The sequence below is a fragment of the Xenia sp. Carnegie-2017 genome, unplaced genomic scaffold (genome assembly GCF_021976095.1).
Source record: "Xenia sp. Carnegie-2017 unplaced genomic scaffold, XeniaSp_v1 HiC_scaffold_69, whole genome shotgun sequence".
Lineage (NCBI taxonomy): Eukaryota > Metazoa > Cnidaria > Anthozoa > Malacalcyonacea > Xeniidae > Xenia > Xenia sp. Carnegie-2017.
In genome coordinates this window covers 34,500-55,028 of record NW_025813536.1, presented here as the reverse complement: position 1 = coordinate 55,028, position 20,529 = coordinate 34,500, and the positions used below count along the sequence as shown (strand labels likewise).

At 35.0% G+C, this 20,529-nt stretch overlaps 2 protein-coding genes and 1 long non-coding RNA gene across 4 annotated transcripts; all 3 read right to left on the bottom strand.

The window, feature by feature from the left end:
- Window positions 1–9,410: 9,410 nt before the first annotated feature.
- LOC124459160 lies at window positions 9,411–10,473 on the bottom strand. Its single transcript, XM_047008685.1, has 2 exons — window positions 10,235–10,473; window positions 9,411–10,097 (listed from the first exon to the last, which is right to left on the bottom strand). Exons 1-2 carry the CDS (start codon window positions 10,471–10,473, stop codon window positions 9,587–9,589), a joined length of 750 nt encoding a protein of 249 aa, XP_046864641.1. The 3' UTR covers window positions 9,411–9,586.
- A 2,357-nt stretch (window positions 10,474–12,830) lies between these two features.
- LOC124459164 lies at window positions 12,831–17,964 on the bottom strand. Of its 2 annotated transcripts, XR_006953493.1 has the most exons (5): window positions 17,773–17,964; window positions 16,722–16,896; window positions 15,309–15,523; window positions 13,806–13,907; window positions 12,831–13,540 (listed from the first exon to the last, which is right to left on the bottom strand). XR_006953493.1 is itself a non-coding variant. In XM_047008686.1 (3 exons), exons 1-3 carry the CDS (start codon window positions 15,372–15,374, stop codon window positions 13,325–13,327), a joined length of 384 nt encoding a protein of 127 aa, XP_046864642.1. In that variant the 5' UTR covers window positions 15,375–15,584; the 3' UTR covers window positions 12,831–13,324. The 2 variants fall into 2 exon arrangements, 1 of the variants encoding a protein (XP_046864642.1); XM_047008686.1 differs by lacking the exons at window positions 16,722–16,896; window positions 17,773–17,964 and having other exon boundaries at window positions 15,309–15,584.
- Window positions 17,965–18,057: 93 nt separating this feature from the next.
- LOC124459165 lies at window positions 18,058–19,339 on the bottom strand. The gene is made up of 5 exons (XR_006953494.1): window positions 19,228–19,339; window positions 19,005–19,134; window positions 18,313–18,591; window positions 18,154–18,245; window positions 18,058–18,084 (listed from the first exon to the last, which is right to left on the bottom strand). It is a non-coding gene; the product is annotated as an uncharacterized LOC124459165 (long non-coding RNA).
- Window positions 19,340–20,529: the final 1,190 nt, after the last annotated feature.

Below are 20,529 nucleotides of genomic sequence, written 5' to 3'. Positions count from 1 at the left end.
TTGCGCATATTGACCATCAAATTCATAAGTACGCATGCGCCATGTTACGTTTTGCTACGATACGTTACAATACGTGGCAAGTGGAAAACAGGCTTTAGTGACTTAAATGTTTCATAAGCGTAGCAAGGCCGCAAGTAGAACTCCTGGTATGTAAAGTTTAGAGCACAATCATCAATCATTTTTAAAGAAAATGTTTTTACAATGATTAAACACAGAAAAGTTTGCATAGCACGACCAGATTTACAGGTGACCGCACCAATGTAATGTTTCAATGTTTCGTCGTAAGTTCCTAACAGAGAAAAGCAATTATGCATTTCAAAAAACCAAAATCATTCAAAATACATACTTCTTGCATTTCTTTTTCTTTCATCACAACGTTTCCTTGAAGTTGGTGTTTCTGTGACTCCAATATCTCAATTCTTTGAATGCTTTCCTGCTGGGTACTTTTTAATGTACCCAGATACTGCTCCATATCCTCCATACGACCTTTATAGTCCAATGGAGCACGCTTTGGGGCAACAGCTGTAATAAAAACGAGCAAAACAAGTTATAATAAATAAGGCATACATGTACACATAGACAAGGGGGTGGAAATGTATAAGTATAACGCCGAGGTTATACGCAATTGGGAATGAAAAGTGGAAAGACTAAGGTTATTCTTTTAAGCTTATTTTCAAATTAGTGGTTATAATATTTTTGCTCAACCTTGAAGCCCGGTTTGCTTTTGTTGTATAATGAAACATATTCCAACATAAAAAGTCATTCAGAAAACTCGTGCATTAGAGCTCTTATTATTTATAGAAACATACATGAAAACGTACTTCTACAACTGGTGATATTCTGACTCCATTTTAAAACCGACATTCTATACAGTGTTTCCTGTGCACAGTGTTTAAGACAAAATTGAGTAAAAGTTGTTAAATTAAATATGGCATTTTCTTTGCCAACGTTAAAATTGTCAAACAAGAAAATTTGTCATCAACTTTAAATTGTTTCACTTCTTTGTTTGATAGCGTGGTCTCGTAGAAACATATAAATGTAAACCTATCTTCGTTCAGTAAATAATTTCATTAACTTACGCTCTAGGCACTTTTTTGTGTTAAACCTGTACAATCTAGGTTTATACAATTGCACTTTTTGGTGTTAAGCCTGTACAGTCTAGGTTTATACAATTGCACTTTTTGGTGTTAAACCTGTACAATCTATTACTGGAGTATTCTTACGCAATCTATTAGAGTTAATTATTTACATGTCATTTATACTATCGGTAATTACATAAGTCGAGCTTTCCTTTACGTCATTAGCAGTACTCACTCTTTCATTGCGTTTCAAGTTCTCACTCGTTAAAACAAAAAAGAATAATAAATTAAACAAACAAAGAACTTAAAAAACGTACTTAAAACAAAGAAATGTTAAAGTGAAACTAGTGTGTAGATAAAAAGCGGGCGCGGACGAAGGACGCGGACGGCGGACGCAGATGTAAGACGAACGTCTGTTTGTACGATCTTTATCTTTCAGGATTTATTTTTTGACCTCATTATTTAAAGCAATTAAACATGCATATTTCAATTATATATTTGTAAATGACGATCGTCCAGGTTAATAAAGTCCTGAGAAGGACTGTTTTTGTTGTTGTTGACTGACGTCTCGACAACCTTAGCGGTAGTCATCTTCAGAGTCAAACGAGGAGTAAACGTCAAGTTAGCCGTATTTGTTATCTGGTTCTTTCGTCATTGTATTGTGTGTACAGGAATTGTGTATTGTCATTGTAGATCAGTGTGAAGTGAAATATTTTATTTTTAGTTGTGATGTGTGATTTAGGTGTGACGTATTTAGTTGTAATGTGTGGGTGTCAATTGTGTATTGTCATTGTGAATTAGTTTGAAGTGTAGTGTTTTTAGTTGATCGTTTGTTTGTATTGTGAATAAGTCGTTTGTAAGGTGCCGGTGATTGCTGTGATCTGTTCAGGAAACCATCGAATACCATCGAAAACAACTAAATGATTACTAAGTGGAAATAACAAACCTTCATTTTTGACAATTTTGGCTTAATTCTACAGTGCAATGTGTCTGTGAGATGTGTAAGATGAAGTAATTATAAATGCAGATACAGATTCCGCTGGATACTGTTAAGATATGCTCTCATATTCATCCTGTAATTAGTAAATAATCAAGTCAAGTGTAACTAACTAATTGATTATTTTAAGAGATACTTATATGCAATAATCACAATATTTTTTATAGTTCCTAATAGCTTTCCGTTGATTGTAAATTAACCATATTTAGTAAAGAAACAAATATATCCACACGTAATATCTTGTATAAATATAAGTAATTTAACCATTGTAGGATAGATCGTTGACCATAGACATTGACGTTGAACATTAAATGTGATCATAACAGTTATCTGTAATATCTCTATTTGTTGGTGTAAGTCAATATATACTAAAGAAGGTAGATGGCTACATCACAAAATCTAACAGATACAATGATTGCAAATGTAAAGACATGCCAATGCTAATTTTTGCATTGTCGAAAGCCGTGAAGCGAGCTTTAATCCAATAATTTCATCAAATTCTATGCGGTTTTGTATATTAGGGCGAGAAAGACTACTTTTCAATGGAAGGTTAGTTATATTTACCGAAGTTTGTAGACCCACAATTACCGAAGGAGAGTTGTGAGTTCATTGTACGCTGTCATAATTTTGATGTTTACTCAGATACATTTCTAATTTAATTGAAATTTCTCTTAAGAGGGAGGCGCAACTAGAGTTATAGATGATAACGTTCAGGAGCCCCGCGCAAAAAAAAACAAAACCTCAACGTACACGAATTTATAGACGAAAGGTTAAATGTAAAGATTGTGGTGCAGAAATGAATGCTGATAATTTTTTGAAGCACAGTTCAAATAAACACAATGGTATGGCAAAATCCCAAGATGTTGTAGAATCATCACAAACAATGCTTCATTTTTCTAAGGTTAGTAAAATGTCACTTACTTATATATGTACATGGTAAATAAAATGAAAGTCTTTAGCATGCGTTATAGATCTCTTAGAAAATTGCTGGTTAGTTCTGTATAAGTGCCGTTCAATTTATGTGAAATAATTGATAATTCGTGTTGCACAAAACTTTGTTATTCTGCACTGTTGCAGCAGCAACTTCTCTGTTATTGTGAAGGACACTCATACCATAAAGTTTCAATGTATTCTTATTTATTTTAGATCCTTCCAACTGCCCCTGTCACATGTGATAGCTTTGATGAAATGCATGAAGAAGTCAAAAGTGTAAAACAAAAACTCTGCAATGATACTTATATATCACAAAAGGTTACATTCAAAAACTCTCATGATTTGTAAAACTGTAATAGCACATTTGCACATATATACCCTAACCCTAACCGTACATCTTCTGTCCCAAGTGCAGGAGTCACAATTGCACTATGGTGATAGCAGGGAGGGCACATTGTATATACACTTGTTTATATATGATTTATAAAAACACGTGGGTACAGAAAGAAAACAAACAAAACTACAGCATCAAGAGGGACTTCATCAAACAACTTCCACCTCCGAACAAAGATGAAAAACCTGCCATGTTTGTTTTGAAAAAAGACTAATAATCCTAAAAGGACATAAAAAGAAAATTTTAAATAAACGCTCTGAACTTTTTAGTGCATGCCGTCGTTAATTTAACACCTAGTAACGAATTGTATATGCAGTGAATAATAAATAATCTGTCAGTTGCCTGAAGATCGCCCTACTGCATGAAACTCCGAAAAAATTACAGCTATTGTCTATTTTATATATATATATATGTATATATAATTTAATAAATTACATTTCTTAAAATGTTGCTACTCGGGGAGTCTGGGTTTCATGCCAAAGCAATCTTCAGGCAATGCATCGTTTTCTAACGTTAAATACTGTTTAAAAATGCTACCTTGCTGGAAAACCTTGAAGTGGCATAAAAAATACACAATGTATGCCAGGAAATATTTGAAATAGATAACAAGATAAATGAAGTTGATTCAGAGGAAGAGGAAAATATGGATGTGGTTTGTAATATCTGAGTATGACATTGAAATAATTAAATTATTTTTTTAAAATGTTATTTCTAAAGTAATTATATTTTGGTCTTTTTTAGGTTGATGAAGAATAATCTGTTAACGAACAAGAAGAGAGAGAGAAATCTCACCTGTCATGAGAAAATTGTGTAGCTGAATTAAACATATTGGCTGAAAATGTTAACCACTGCAAAAAAACTGTCGCTGAAACGTTGTCCTCAGAAATAATGTTTACTCAAGAAATTGTAATGCATGTCCTTGTTTTTGTGGGCAACGCCCTTTTGCAGGGCAAATTTTCTCAACACCCCCCCATTACTCTAAGTCTAGTTACGCCCCTGTCTATAGTCAGTACTGTAAGTGATGCATTTTGCCGAATCCCAGTCAATGTTGTGCTTTGTGATTCGGTGATGTTCAGCATTGTGATTAGTTTTGTCTTGTTTCTTATTAGCTCGTTTGTGCTCAGTAAGTCTTATGTTTAAGTTCCTGCCAGTTTCCCCGATTTCCTGATAGTTTCTCCGAGTTCCTGCCAGTTTTCCGGCGTGGCAGTCGGAGCAGTTTATTTTGTAAACTGCACCTTGTCATTCGTGACAAGGACCACCTTGTCGTTCGTGACTCGGAACAGTTTATTTTGTAAACTGCACCTTAATTGTGCACCTTGTCGTTCGATGACTACCGCTAAGGTTGTCGAAACGTCAGTCAACAACAACAAAAACAGTCCTTCTCAGGACTTTATTAACCTGAGGTTAGAAGCAGTTGCAAGTTAGTCAGTGCGTCAGTTACAGCTTGAAAGTATACTTTAATCACATCGATTGTAAATCATGTCTAAACGTTTGTACTCGGACATTGTAAAAGTCCGGCGTCCCTGGCGCGAAGTTTATACCACGCGGTAAATGAAAATTCCAATTAATAGTGCTTCTTATTGGCGAAGTGGTGGTTGTTGTAACATAGATAATATTTTTGGTTTTACTCATTTCAAATGATAAAAGTTCTATAGAAATGAAAAATGGTAATTTTCTATAGCGGTGGCATTTGCTCAGAACAGGTTACACCAATGACAGAAAGAACAACGTAAATAACTTTCGTATAATTTTTGAATGAAATATTTCTCATTCTGGAATAAAATCTTTTCTCTCGACCCAGGATTATGTCGTAACTAATGCTTCTAACACATGTTTCATTTTTGTCTGCGATAGTGCCATTCAAGTGAGTCTGTTCGTTTTTTACAAATAGTTTTTGAAAGATTTTGTCTATCGTAACGATGTGTGAAAAAACAGTTTGCTAGCTAACATCACTTTAGAGAAATTGAAGATAAGAAAACAAAATTTTTTTAGTTGGACGAACTGATTTTTATCCTTTCACCAAACGAACATCACATATAGTGCAGGAATTATTGGGAAAATCAAATGTTGTATTAATTTAACATTAAACAAGAAAGTATAGATTGTTGTGCAACATACCATCTGATTCGAGCAAACACTTGCCTTTTCTGGATGCAGCTATTCTTGCAGCCGTCTTCCTTCTCTCATCATTGATTACTTTACATGCATTGCATTTGCAATGTTTATATTTACAATTATTTTTATGTCCTTTTAAATCGGCGAGTACGCCGTGATTTTTGCATTTTCTGCATTTTTGAGGACTCCTCTTTATTTCGAGGTTTCTCCTACTCTTTGCCATATTTTTTTTATAAACTTTAAAGGCCTCCAGCACGTCACGATGAAGAATGACCACAAACGAACAAATCAAAACTTATGTAGGATATGCAAATAGCATAATTACGATGACGTATTGCGTCACTAGCCCACATTCATTGCATTCTATATCCCCCAAATTAGCATATGCTTCATGATAAAATTAATGCTGTTTGATGAGTCAAATTACTTACACCATGACAGAACAGAAACTAACCCACTCCATCACCAGGTGAGAGTAGAATAATTAAAAGATCTTAAAGATAACATTGGTGATTTAAAGAAAATGGCTTTTACATGAAACATTTTTCCACAAACGAAAATGAATTTGTGACACACTACGGCTTCTTTAATGACTAAAATAAAACTGCACTATATGAAAAAGTAAGAATGGTAATGGATAAATCATAGTCGGCTTTAAATTCAGTCTTGCAAAGGTTCTAAGTCGTTGCTAAAAATGGAAAGTAAAAAGGAAGTTATTTATATTAAAGGACATTGGCAACGAAAATTTTTTTCATACGTTTATCATAGATTGCTATGGAATACTTAATTTCGTGTTTTCGTGTCTCTTTTGAATTATCCACTGAATGACACAATATAAAATAATAGTATTATAATGATATATAGCACATTTGTTCACTGGAATTTTAAAACAAAAACAACGTTTAATTTGTTATTTGCATACATGAAAGATTATATAGTTTTATATAGGTGATAAGCTATAAACCGCTATGTTTTGTTCTTGACTGTAAAGTTGCGTTTATCCGTAATGTTTTACGTGCACAATGTACAAGTACACTTTTCGATTAACTTTATAACTTATGAATGAATACAAGTTTTGGGTGGATCACTCATGCATTTTGCTTTTGCGCAGTTTGTGACAAAACTTCGACAATGATATGGCATCGCAATTGCAGATCATAACAAAGAACATCAAAGAGCGTCTGTCTAAGACTTTAAATTTACGGTCTTTCGTGATAACATCAGACGGAAAACACCCTAATATGCTTGTTAGATTGATGACATGAACGTCAAGTACACACCAAAGATATCCGTAACATTAGAGTTAACGGAATAGGTGCGTCTGTAAAACGCCAGCTGTGATGGAGACACATATTTTTAGAAATATAAAGATAATTACTGCACATGTGTGTATTTATACAACATTGCTCATTATTGTTATAGTCGAGAGGTGGTTCATTGTATCTCTTAAAAGCAACATTTAGTTTCGTTTTTATTTCAGCTTTTTCAATGTTTATTTTTCGCAACATATTTATACAACATCCGCCGTCCGCGTCCGCTTTTTATCTACACCCTGGCAAGATGTCTCTTATTGGAGGCAAAGCTACCCAAATATGGTTTGATGACTTTTTGATGACTTCAGTCTACATTCGAAACAGGTGTTTCAACTCACGTTTAGGAAAAACACCCTTCGAGGCTTTGGTTTGTAAGAAACCAAACTTAAGCAACGTGCATGTATTTGGATCCACTTGTTATGCATACGTACAAAATGCCAAAAAGTTAGACAATCGCGGTCGAAAAGGAATCTTTGTTGGTTATAAGAAAGAAAGTCCGGCATATTTGATTTATTATTCGGAATCAAATAAAGTAGAGAAGGCACGATGTGTCAAATTTCATGATAAATTTCAGGCAGAAAAATAAATGATATCGACGATATGATTTCAGATCGAATACAAAATGCAGATAGTATGAATGAAACAGAAGAAAAGCCGCACAATTTAAAAGATCAAAAAGATATTTCAAAAACAAAACAATCCTGAATTAATTAGTAACACGCACGCACAAGGGCAGCATGAAAAAGAAGAACTAGTTAGATATCCCACACGGAAACGAAGCAAACCAAGTTATTTTGGACAAAACCAAACAAACGACAATTTAAGTCTTACAGTAGACTATTGTTATAGGGTTGAGGACAAGCCATTAACATACAAACAGGCTGTTCAAGCACATGATCAGAAAAAATGGCAAGAGGCCATGAATATTGACATGAAAGCCCTGGTAGAAAATGATACATATGAGCTTGTACAAAAACCAAATAATAGACAAATAGTGGGGGAGAAATGGGTTTACACAATTAAGACAGACCAAAACGAGGCGGAAACGTTTAAAGCCAGATTTGTAGCCAAAGGTTACTCTCAAGTGCAGGAAATTGATTATCAAGAAACGTTTTCACCCACAGCACGCAGGAGTTCAATTCGCACGAATCTATAGATGGTGATGATAACAGTTAGCTGTAAGATAGATGGCTACATCAATCAAACCTAACACAGCGCAGAGAAGTGTACGACCACAACTTTTGGAAAAAAATGGCAGAAGAAAATGTAATGCATTGACGATTATGTCGTAAAATGGGATCAGCACTTTGATAACATTTGTCTGATCTAAATTTTTCTAGATTATTGAAGGAAGAACGTGGCATAGCCTGAAAGGCCACTACCATAGATATTTAAGTAAGTAAGTCAACTAATAAACACATGTTTCCTTTCAGTTGAGTAAATGTCAAAAGAGATATAATATTTACATGGGAAGAAGATAAATATTTGTTTTCTATGGACAATTAAAGCTTAAGTTTGATTTTGATATCAAGAAACACACATTTAGGCTTTCTTTTTTTATCTATTTCTTGATTACAGAAAACACGACTGAAGATGAGCCGTCTCCTCAATTTTTGAAAGAGCCATCATGTAAGTCTTTTGTGATTTTAAGAGGACAATTACATGGAGCAATTTCAATCCGGGCTAAGTTTTAGCCCTGTTTGTCGTGCTGAAATTTCAGCCAGGTCCTGTTACAATATCATATGAAAATAGCTTGAAAACGATGGACGAGACCACAGCTTAAAATATTCAAGTATGCGTAATTGCGTACCTAATGTTTATCATGACGACAACAAATTAACGACAACTGTTCAAGTTAATTATTAAAGGACATTGGCAACGAAAATTTTTTTTCATACGTTTATCATAGATAGCTATGGAATACTTAATTTCGTGTTTTCGTGTCTCTTTTGAATTTTGTTGTTGAGAAAATTTGACATAAAGTTGAATCCTTATCCGCCATTTTGAAAAAAAGCCTTATGCTAAATTATGCCATAATACATTACTGACGTCATTGGCTGGTATCCTCTGAATGACACAATATAAAATACTAGTATTATAATAATGAAAAGAATTTTAAAACAAAAACAACAGTCGGCGGTTGTTAAGATTAACAAAAGTTGTGTAGTTTATCTTATTTATCAGCGTGACACTTCGATCGCAAACATTTTCGCGAGTGTTTTCGTTTTCTGTGTCTTCACTTCGTTTGAGTTTTCTTTCCAAATCTTTAGCAGCTTCTTCAAAGAAATATTTGGCTTCGCGACGACCTCCTAAGTCGTTAGTCTCGTCTTTTAATGAACGCGGTTTCAAATTTTCTGCCAGTGTAATACACTTCATGACTGTCACCGACTTCAAGAAGCGTTCCGAAAATATGCCATTGACTGAGTAGTCACGTTTATCAAATGATCTACGGAAACGGAGTTTCTCAACCGAAAGCAGAATCTCTTTGAAAGAACTCTTAACTACCCATTTTGACTTGACCAATCATATAATGTGGGTGGGTGTCTCACCTCCCACCTGGTCCTTCGACCTGTTCATACTTCATCTTCAAAAATAGTTTATTTTTTAATATATTACGTAGATAGAACAACTAAATAACATCAAATATTTTAAATAAATAAGTTTTTTTCATACATTTTGCTGTCTATAATAAGTAGAGAGTAGTGATTATTAATTTTGTCTTAAAAACGTAGCAAGATTGTTCAAAATGGCTCAATCATTGGTGTTCAGCTCGAAATGGTGAATTCTTTGGCAACATAAGACACCATCCTTGATAAGGCTGTACAGATGGTATGTTGTCATCATTCTCGTGAAGCTGATAACCCAGACATCCAGCAACTAATGCAACCTCATCAACTAAACCTGACAGATGTGAAAGAGTTAGCTGTACAGTGACAAGTCCACTTGTAAAATCACTGAAATCTGCAGGACTTTTTAAGTTTGCCATGAACTGTGGGATCCATTCTTCATAGCGCCGAGGTCCTGAACCAAATCCCTCTTTGCTGACAATTTTTGACCACCATTCGCAATCAGGTTCACCACAGTAAGTTGCAAGCAGTTTCTTAAATATATTTTCTGCCAGTTTCCACCATTCTAGTGGTATCCCCAACTCATGCTTAATCGGTTTAAGAAGATTTTGGAGTGCATCTAGTTTTCCAATAAGTTTCCTCCAATCTTCTTCAGTGCCTAGCATTTCAACAGCTGGAATCCCACACAAGAAATGCATTCTATAAAACAATAAAAATGTTTCATCATTCATGTTATCACATAAAGCATTGTATACATTGTGACCAATTTGCTTCATGTATATTTTGCAAGGACTGTGAAAATCCTGTAGCAGGAATAAATACATAAAAGTTGCCACCTGTATTCAAAGAACTCCTGTAATGAAGACATCAAAGTGATTTGAGATACAATCTTTTGCACTGGTGTGCTTGATGAGAAATCAGCAGATATCAGATCAACATAACCAGGAACTTTGACATTCTTTGATATTTCACAAGACATGGCGTCAAAAAAAGTGGTGTAGTTTACATCATAGATATTATTAGAATTCACTTTTACGTCCAAGGTTTTCTTACCTGAAATTTGTTTAAAATTCATGAATAATGAAAGTGTATTTACAAGAGTTTCAGTTCAGAAAGGGTGTATGTGAGCCATCATTTCTAGAGGGGGGCAGTTGATATTTTCCTGAACTCCCCAGATTTCAAATTACATGTCAAAATTTGTTTCACTAGTATTTTTTACTGTACGAACGTTGAAAATTTGCCCAAATTTTTAATCTTCAAATTATCTTGAGCCCCCCCCCCAATGTTAATTATTTTAATTATTAACTGTGCTTGCCCATCGATTGTTCTATGATTCAAATACATCAATAAAATCTAAAATACTATACCTAAAATCGGACTTCACAAGTATTTTCATACATGCCAACCTTGTCATGTATGGCGACCTTTCTGATGACAACAAACCACCAGTCATCGGGAGACGTTCGCAGTTTCAAATGACTATTATAAGCGAACAAAATTGACGAAAATAAACCAACGTCTGCGCTTGAATAGATCAAATCCTCAGAACCCAACGTGACACTTCGATCGCCAACATTTTCGCGAGTGTTTTCGTTTTCTGTGTCTTTTTCACTTCGTTTGAGCTTTCTTTCCAAATTTTTAGCAGCCTCTTCAAAGAAATATTTGGCTTCGCGACGACGTCCTGAGTACTTAGTCTCGCCTCCTTATGAACGAGGTTTCAAATTCTCTGCCAGAGTAATACACTTCATGATTGTTACGGACAAAAAGATCCAATACAAACTGTCAACTATAAAGTTGTGAACATAGTAAAGACAAAGAGTCAAGACATATGTTTTCGTACTCTTCTTTATATAGGATAATAATGCGAGCTCACAATCCATCGGGACGAATCGTGATCGGTCGTGCTTGACGTCATGAGTCTGACGTATGCAAATGCTTTAGCTTAAAAATATGGCGGCAAAGAATAGACGTGTGAAAGTTATAAGAGAAAAACTTGAGGTTAACACTATTTGGAAGACTAAAAATGCTTTTTTTGATAGCTTTTCAGTATAAGTACTTATGTTATGTTTGTATTGAGGAGTTGAACCCGGGAAGAGTGATTGAATAAGAGATTTTTTCTACTAGGCACTTTGTTGTCCTATGTTGAAAATGTTGATGAATCTTGGATGTCCGAGTTGCTTTTAAACCGGGAGAACCGAGGCTACGTCTAATTCAGTGGCTTCTTTCCAAGTAAGTGGTTATTGACGCATTTCACTGCTGTATTAAATGAATAGCAGAGTTGAATACAACAAATATACAAACAAATAACTTAAATAACTTGGGAGTATTTATAGATGACTTGCCTAGTGTATGGAATAATCTGGCAGGCAGATTATTCCAAGAGAAGTTGACCATTGTTGCTAGAGTCGTTCAAAACCACTCGACCAAATCTGCCTGCCAGCAAAATGCAAACAAGGCAAGTCGTCTATTGAATACTATGTTTCATACCCAAGTACTGGCTAGCCTGGCCGGTACCACAATTTTTTTTATAATCCTAACGTGATTTTTACTGCCCAGGCAAATGTCATTGAAGGAGAGTTGAATAAACAAAGTGAGATTCTTAATGATCTTCAAACTAAGGTGAATGTTTAATTTTATTTTTCCGCTCATTTTCTGCAACCGTATATTTTAAAGCAATCTAAAATTTGAGATTTGTGGTGGAGTTTAGGGAAAGGGTCTGCACTTCTTTGAGCCTTTGCTTGAGGGGGTGCAGGAGGGTTATAGGGGAGAGGTATCTGCACTTCTTAGAGCCTTGGTTAGAGGGTTTAGAGGAGGGGTCTGCAATTCTTTGAGCCTTGGTTAGAGGGTGTACAGGAGGGGTTTAGGGGAGGGGTCTGCACTTCTTTGAGCCTTGGTTAGATGGGGTGCAGGAAGGGCTACCTACAAAATATTAAAACACCTAAGTGTTCAGCAAAAGTAATCTGTAATTGTTATTAATGTTTAATGGAGGTCACTTACAAAATATCCCAATCTTTAGAATAACGTACCTGGTATCAGAAATTAATAAGAAAAAGTCCAGCATGGTACAGCAATAGTTGATACTTAAATCTCCTCCAAACTAGACCCCTCTTCTCTGAAAACATCGTTAATCCATCCATCGTTTACAAACATATTTTTCCCGTAGTGCTTATTGGTGATGATGCAGAAAGTTTGAGCAATGTCAGCAGAACGCTATCTCTTACGATGTCCACACTGTCTCAAACACTTGAAACGTTTTATCATTGTTATGAAACTGAGATAAAACAATGGTCGATAAGAGAGAAACCACACTTATCTGGTGGGTTATTGAATATCTCTTCTAAATGTACCAGTATTGTAATGTTCATCTTGTTGGTGGGTTATTGAATTTCTCTTCTAAATGTACCAGTATTGTAATGTTCATCTTGTTGGTGGTTATTGAATATCTCTTCTAAATGTACCAGTATTGTAATGTTCATCTTGTTGGTGGGTTATTGAATATCTCTTCTAAATGTACCAGTATTGTAATGTTCATCTTGTTGGTGGGTTATTGAATATCTCTTCTAAATGTACCAGTATTGTAATGTTCATCTTGTTGGTGGGTTATTGAATATCTCTTCTAAATGTACCAGTATTGTAATGTTCATCTTGTTGGTGGGTTATTGAATATCTCTTCTAAATGTACCAGTATTGTAATGTTCATCTTGTTGGTGGGTTATTGAATATCTCTTCTAAATGTACCAGTATTGTAATGTTCATCTTGTTGGTGGGTTATTGAATTTCTCTTCTAAATGTACCAGTATTGTAATGTTCATCTTGTTGGTGGGTTATTGAATATCTCTTCTAAATGTACCAGTATTGTAATGTTCATCTTGTTGGTGGGTTAGGCTAAAAGCGCAATGATATCATTCTCGCATCATGCTATGCGCTCAGTCACGGTGCTTTACCTTAAAAAATGGTGTTTGAAGCCAATGTTCGATTTTCTCGCCGCACCCTTCATAATACTTCCACAACTCATAACGTACGTCAACGTTCTTCAATATTTGTAGAAGTTCATCTTTACAAAACTTATTGCCTGAAATCACTTCTCTGTATTCCACGAGTTCGTCCAAATCATTCATATAACCTCTAAATGTTCTCCGAAGCTAAAGCGAAAAAAAGTTGAATTTGACTACCGAAGACATGTTCGACAGTTCCGAAATATTCTTAAATGTGAATTCTCTCCCTCTAGCAAGAATTCTACGATAAAACTAAGCTGAAATTGTGAACTCTTTCTTCCAGAAAGAATTCTCCGAAAACACTTTCACTGTGGCATAATTGTGAATTCTTTTCTCTCGCGAGAATTCGAGAGTTCCGTGAAAACAGTTCGTGAGTTCAGTAGACATGAAAATCATGAACGGCAATCTTTACCTTCATTAAACTTGATATCATCAACGAGGAATTGTTCTTAGAAATCAAGAACTCTCCGCTTGTTGCCCTTTTACCAACAACACGAGTTTGATGCTCAACAGACTAAAAAGAACACATTCAATAAACAGAGATGAGCAAGATGTCCTCTCCTGATACATAGACGGTATTGTTATTGAACATTATGTAAGTTTGTGAATTATTTATGATTATTAAATCCTTTTTCTATGTTATTATTACAGTTTGTTTCTATGCACAATATGATGTGAGATATTACTGGGCAATAAGTTAAACGAAATGACAAAACTTTATACAATCGAATATAATACACATAGTTTAAAACAAAAAAAAATTTGTTAACCTAGACTTAGAAACTTATCGTATCCCTTCACATCACCACGTTACGTCATGGAATCAGAGGTGTAACTAGAATGTTAATTGGGGGAGGTGTATATTCATATATTCAGTTGTGCTCTACTGATTTCTTTTGAAATTCAATTCACGTTCAAAAGAAATCAGTAAGGCACAACGGATTTTATAAGAATATGCCCCTCCCCCCCCCCACACACACCTCAATTAACGTTCTAGTTACTCCTCTGTATGGAATAACTATGTATTGACAAACTTATCACATCACATATACTGTTTTATCGTTTTCGTTTTAAAAATAGTGTAAATATACCAAAATATTTTATTCGATGTTTCCTCAGCATAAAAACAATAAATTTATAAACAAATAAATAACGCTAATGATCTAAAATTTACATAGCAGGACCAAACATTGCGGGCTAACAACGCAACTACTAAAAATGCCACGTAGTTTCCGCGACTAACGAATCATGGAACATCTACGCATGTCATAACTTGTTATTTAGTTATCAATGTTATTTAGTTACGTGTTTTTAGTTGTAGATCATCCAGGTTAGTAGAGGCTTTAGCAGGACTGCTGGTGTTGATGTTGACTGACGTTTTGACAACCTGAGCGGTAGTCATCTTCAGAGTTCATGTGTCATTGCGTGTAGAGGAAATGTGTCGGTGTGTGGGCATCAATTGTGTATTGTCATCGTAGAATAGGCTCAAGTAAATAAATTGCTCGTTCGTTTGAGGTTGTGAATAAGTCGTTTGTAAGGTGTCGGTAATTGTTGTGATCTGTTTAGTGAGTAATGTTCTAATATTACTAATATTACTTAGTTTTTGCCAAATGCGTAGTTACGTGATGTTGCAAGCTGCTATTTTGCGTAATGTTGGGTTATGTAATATTTTAAGATGTTATGATATTGCTGTATGTTGGGTTACGTAATGTTGTATAATGTAATGTTGCTCTACGTTGGGTTACATAAGTGATATTGTAAGTTTTTGTGATGTTTCCGATAACGGGCTTACACGATGTTATAGCTAAGTTGCTACAATGTTGCTGAATGTTGAGTAACGGAAACTTTATCAAATATTACACTGCAAACAGTACTTCCGCAGTAAAAAAGTGGCATGTTGATAAAAACGTATTACCCTAACAAGCTGTTGAGCCTCGTCAATGAACTTCTTCGACATCCTCATAAGATCCTTTGCAACCATCTTGGAAAGTAGTCAAAAAATGGAACCAAGTTTCGGAACGATGCTATCTCTGATATTTCGGCAATCAACCATTAATAAACCATTAGTTGTGCAGATTGACTTCGTGAACTGTTCTAATTCTACCATCCAGGTATTAATCTAAGTTGTTTCTAAAAAATGTACATAGAAAAATGTCAGTTAATTTCCATGTTTCTTCAGGTTTCTCAGTCAAACAGGCTACTGAATGAATTTTGGATCATTTCTAAAAGCATATTAATAGCATATTGATGAAAACACTTCCCTGGAGACTTATTTTCAATTGATGATACATGGCATTTATATTACATCTTGCATCCTTGAAATACAGTGCGGTGAGGGAGGTTGTAGTGGATAACGAATAATCTCCACTGGACAAGATGACGAGGATCGGATTGAGCTTTCACACGAATATTCTTGACCAAAAACTGAGATGACAAAGCCGATGTGACAAGAGCGTCACAGTGACAACGGCTGTATGAAGCTGGACTGTATAATTATGTACAATTTCATTTTCTCCTTTCTGTTTCCTATTTAACTTTTCGTCATCCAGTAAAGTTGAAATTTTACGCGGTATAAAAATGGTGGTGTGCTGAGGTTGAGGTATATGCTCGAGGTATAATAAGACTTTTGGTTTAATATTTGTGAGTAATATACGTATTTGAATGTTTTTATGCAGTGCGGTGTTTGAAATTAAATGAAGATATGATCTTCGCACTTTGTTGGACAATTTAAGCAATTGTCTCATAAACCTGAAAAAATCAGGTGACTCAACGGGAATCGAACCCATGACCTCTGCGGTGCCGGTGCAGTGCTCTGACCAACTGAGCTATGAAGTCACACAGTGGTGAGCAGGTCAATTTTGTTGGGCTCATGTTTTCTCGTGAAATGAATGTTATATGAATGTTTTTATGCAGTGCGGTGTTTGAAATTAAATGAATATATGATCTTCGCACTTTGTTGGACAATTTAAGCAATTGTCTCATAAACCTGAAAAAATCAGGTGACTCAACGGGAATCGAACCCATGACCTCTGCGGTGCCGGTGCAGTAATCTGACCTACTGAGCTATGAAGTCACACAGTGGTGAGCAGGTCAATTTTGTTGGGCTCATGTTTTCTCGTGAAATGAATGTTATATGAATGTTTTTATGCAGTGCGGTGTTTGAAATTAAATGAAGATATGATCTTCGCACTTTGTTGGACAATTTAAGCAATTGTCTCATGCGAAGATCATATCTTCATTTAATATACGTATTGTTATACACCTTATATCATGCAAAGAAATCTTGTCACAATCATGTTCAACATGTCCTAACATGATATGAACGTACCTCAATAACTTCCGTCGGCCTTCCACGCCATGAATTTAACACGGTATTATTCCAAGTTCGAACAAATTTATGAACCTCAAAGAGTCTTTCGTTGCTCCCTCAGAACTCGATCACTTCTGCAGATGCAGCATTGACAATTTCCTCCTGTTTCCGAAAGGCATGAACGATATCTTCACTAAAACACACAAATGAATATATCAAATGGATGGAATAATCTAACTAGATAGTCAGTAATGTTTGTCGGACGAAAGAAATATATAACATAAAATATTGCCACTATGCAATTATGCACGGGACCGTGAGAACAACAAATTTCAAAGAATTGAATAATGGTAAACTTCTGAAATTTACACATAAAAAGTTAATCTGTAGGCTGGCTACGCAACTGAACATATTCATCTTTAGTATTACCATACAGTAGACTAATCTAGCCACCATGAACGAAAACGTTGATGAGGAAAAAAGACCTGTTTTTTTTTTAATTGCAAAAAGTACGTAGCTACAGTATGATATTAACCTACATAGTTTGCAATCAATCTATTTTTCAATTACCAGCACTTTTCTTAAAAGAAAATGCATGGTTAATGGAGATAAATATAAGATAACTGCTTTCTCAATAGAAATATACGCTAATATATACGTAGACAATAATATGCAGGAGCGTAGGGAAGGAAAGTGAGGAAAACATAGACAGTAGGTAACAGAAATAACTTTTTCGTAGATACAAAATCAAGTTAGGAGTGCAAGTTATTTTTAAAAACTCTCCGCTGGTCTTTGAGAGCGCTTTATATCACGCAGTATTCAACTTTGTGCTTACTTCTAAATCGCTGCGACACGTTTGACGACGCCTATGTAAAAAACACAGGCCAATTTTACAGGTATAAATTAACTATTGCATTCCGCTTCAGTATCATAATGTTAACAAAAAGATCTGAATACATGGTAGTTCGTATGAAAGCATTTGTGAAGATTTACTTGTTGTACATTTTGATATGATAAAAAAACAAATGAAAATTACACAAAAATGCTCTTCTCTCAATGCAAAACTTACTCTTTGAGAAGAATATTCTTAAGTTTCTCATATGCAACAGGGCTGGTGGATGCCTTCACTTGCAATTGCATTGTTTGTCCTTGCACAATCATACCAGGTCTTGTTTGAATTATTGACTCCACTTCCATTGATATTTCCCAATAAACAACTTACTTTATTAAAAAATTCCAGCGCCAAAGTGAAATTACTTTTCTTTACAAGATATGTAGCCTTGAAAGAGAAATGAAAAACATGACATGACAAAATGGCATGGATGTTTTCTATGTACTTTGTGTATGTTACATACCTTCCCAAACAGTGCATCAATATTCTCTGAAGTTGGAAAATATTATATTGAAATATTGAAAATTGTAAAGTCTTTATGAGAAAACATTAACATACCCCTGTAAAGCCTCATCAAAATATTTTATGGATTTCTTAATGGCAGAATCTCGTGTACTTGTAAGATCAATACATCCACGTAAAATAGTTCCCTGTATGTACATATGAAAGAAGACAGGTTAAATTGTGGTTATGATGTGAAAGGCATGTTAAGAAAACCTCTTTCGAACCATTGGACATTTTCAACATTCTGTCAACATATTCTCTTGCTTTTTTATGATGCCCTGTGTGCCATAAAAACATTGCAGTAAAGTATAGCACATTCTCACCAACACTTGTTCGAATCTTTTTCAATCTTGTTTCCAATTCATGTACACTTTCCTTGTCAATTAATTGTGCCTTTTTTATGTGCATAAATTAATGCCATCAAACAACACAGGACAACTTTTTCACTTTCATGGATGGATTCAAATTCTCTAATGGCTTCTGACAGACGATCTGCAAGTCAATGTAACAACCATTATGAAGTATTGACAATACAGTATATTTTAATAAATACCATTGGATCATTTTAAATAGAAAGAAATAGAGCTTTTAAGCAAGCACAAGCTAGTTTAGTGATGGATAAGAGACCAACCACTATAAATTGACATAAATTCTGCTGGCAGAATGTAAAGCTTCATATGTGAAATGACAGGAGACAAAATAAAGTGAAAATTTTCTTATTTGAAGGGTGCAGTATACACAGACAGTTTTAAAACAGTCAGAATGCATCAAATGACAAAGTACTAGTAAAAATGGGACAATCAATTACAAGAAAATCTAGAGAAAGCCTGTTGCCATGGACTATGCAACGCAACAACTGCAGATTGAGAACGACAATACTCTACATTTTTAAAAACAAACCTTACATCAGTATTCCAAATGCTTTCCAAAATGTCAAAACCGGATCACCTCCGTGCTTCTGCAAACCTTGCAAATACACGTTTTGTTGGTGCCTGTAAAATCTTGTTCGACAATAATAGTTGATACTGTACTGCCCTGTTGCCAAGTAAAATATTGCACTTGCTTGAGTCAAAATATAATTTATATTTCTGCAACTAATGTTAGAATTATCTATAAGATGAAACGTACCAGTATTAGAGTATCTGTAGATGCCATAGTTATCCGTACGAATTAATAGTACAAGCTAGATTTTTGTGTTATCGTTTTCTGCCATTTGCTGACATCTCTTTATCACTCTGTATTGTTGATTCTCGGCCCAGGCTACTTCTATGTGCGCGTGGTCAATATAAAGCTCTGTAAATAAATATGGCCGAAGAAACTTCATTAGAGCAAGAAGCATTGAAACGGCGAGAAAAGTTAAAAGCATTGAAACTGCGAGAAAAGTTAAAAGCATTGAGGGAGAAGAGTGCTGCTGCTGAGGTATACTATTGTCTTAATTGTTTATTTCAACCGTCAGGTTCATCGTATCATTTTTTTGTCAAAGCCAGTTACTGCACTCGCAAAATGACAATCATCAATGTATCTACTTAGCCTATATTCTCAGTATTCTGAAAAGTATGCCTTTTTTTGACGAGATCTTCAGTTTTGTATGATGGCATTATAGTAAATTGCTTTATACTGCGCAGATACACACAATGCAATCAATAGTACTGATCCATCAGTAATCATGAAATTCAATATAAAATTATAAATGTTGGTTTGGTTACGCAATGAATGAATGAATGAAAATCTTTATTTTGACACGCTGGCCTTGTCAACTGGGGTTGATTTCCACAAGGGGCGTGCTTTTGTTCAAAAACAATTACAAAAATTTACTAAGAAATAAATTATGTACAGAAGAGAAGTTTAAATATTTACAGAGTTTATTTTATTCCATCAGTTACATGTTAAAACAAACAAACAAACAAACAACATTTGTCTACCGGCCAGTATTAATCCCCGCCAGGGGGGTTGACCGGTCCATGGACTTTTCTACGCCAAACGTCTCTATCTCTCGCCATATCTCTTGTTATACCCATCGCCTTCATATCACTGTTCACAGCATCCATCCATCTCTTTCTCGGTCTACCTCGTTTGCAGATTCCATCAACATGCATATGCAACGTTCTACGAATTTCAGCACTTTCTTTCCTCCTTTCCACATGCCCAAACCATAAATTATATTTATTAATTTATGGGTGATTATCATAGCCATTTCTGAAAAGATCAAGATGCCAATTAATTCTGGGAACAAAAACATAATGTAAACAAAAAATATGTAACTCATTATCCAGCTCCAAATGACCATTTTCCTCAAGGTACCAAAAGACATAATAAAAAATAAATAAAGAACCATGAAAGAGCTTTCAATCGCTTTCAATCTGTTGACTGTGGCAGCTTTTATTGGCAATAAAACTACAACGATTAGGGCCCCTATCTGGATTGGAGAGC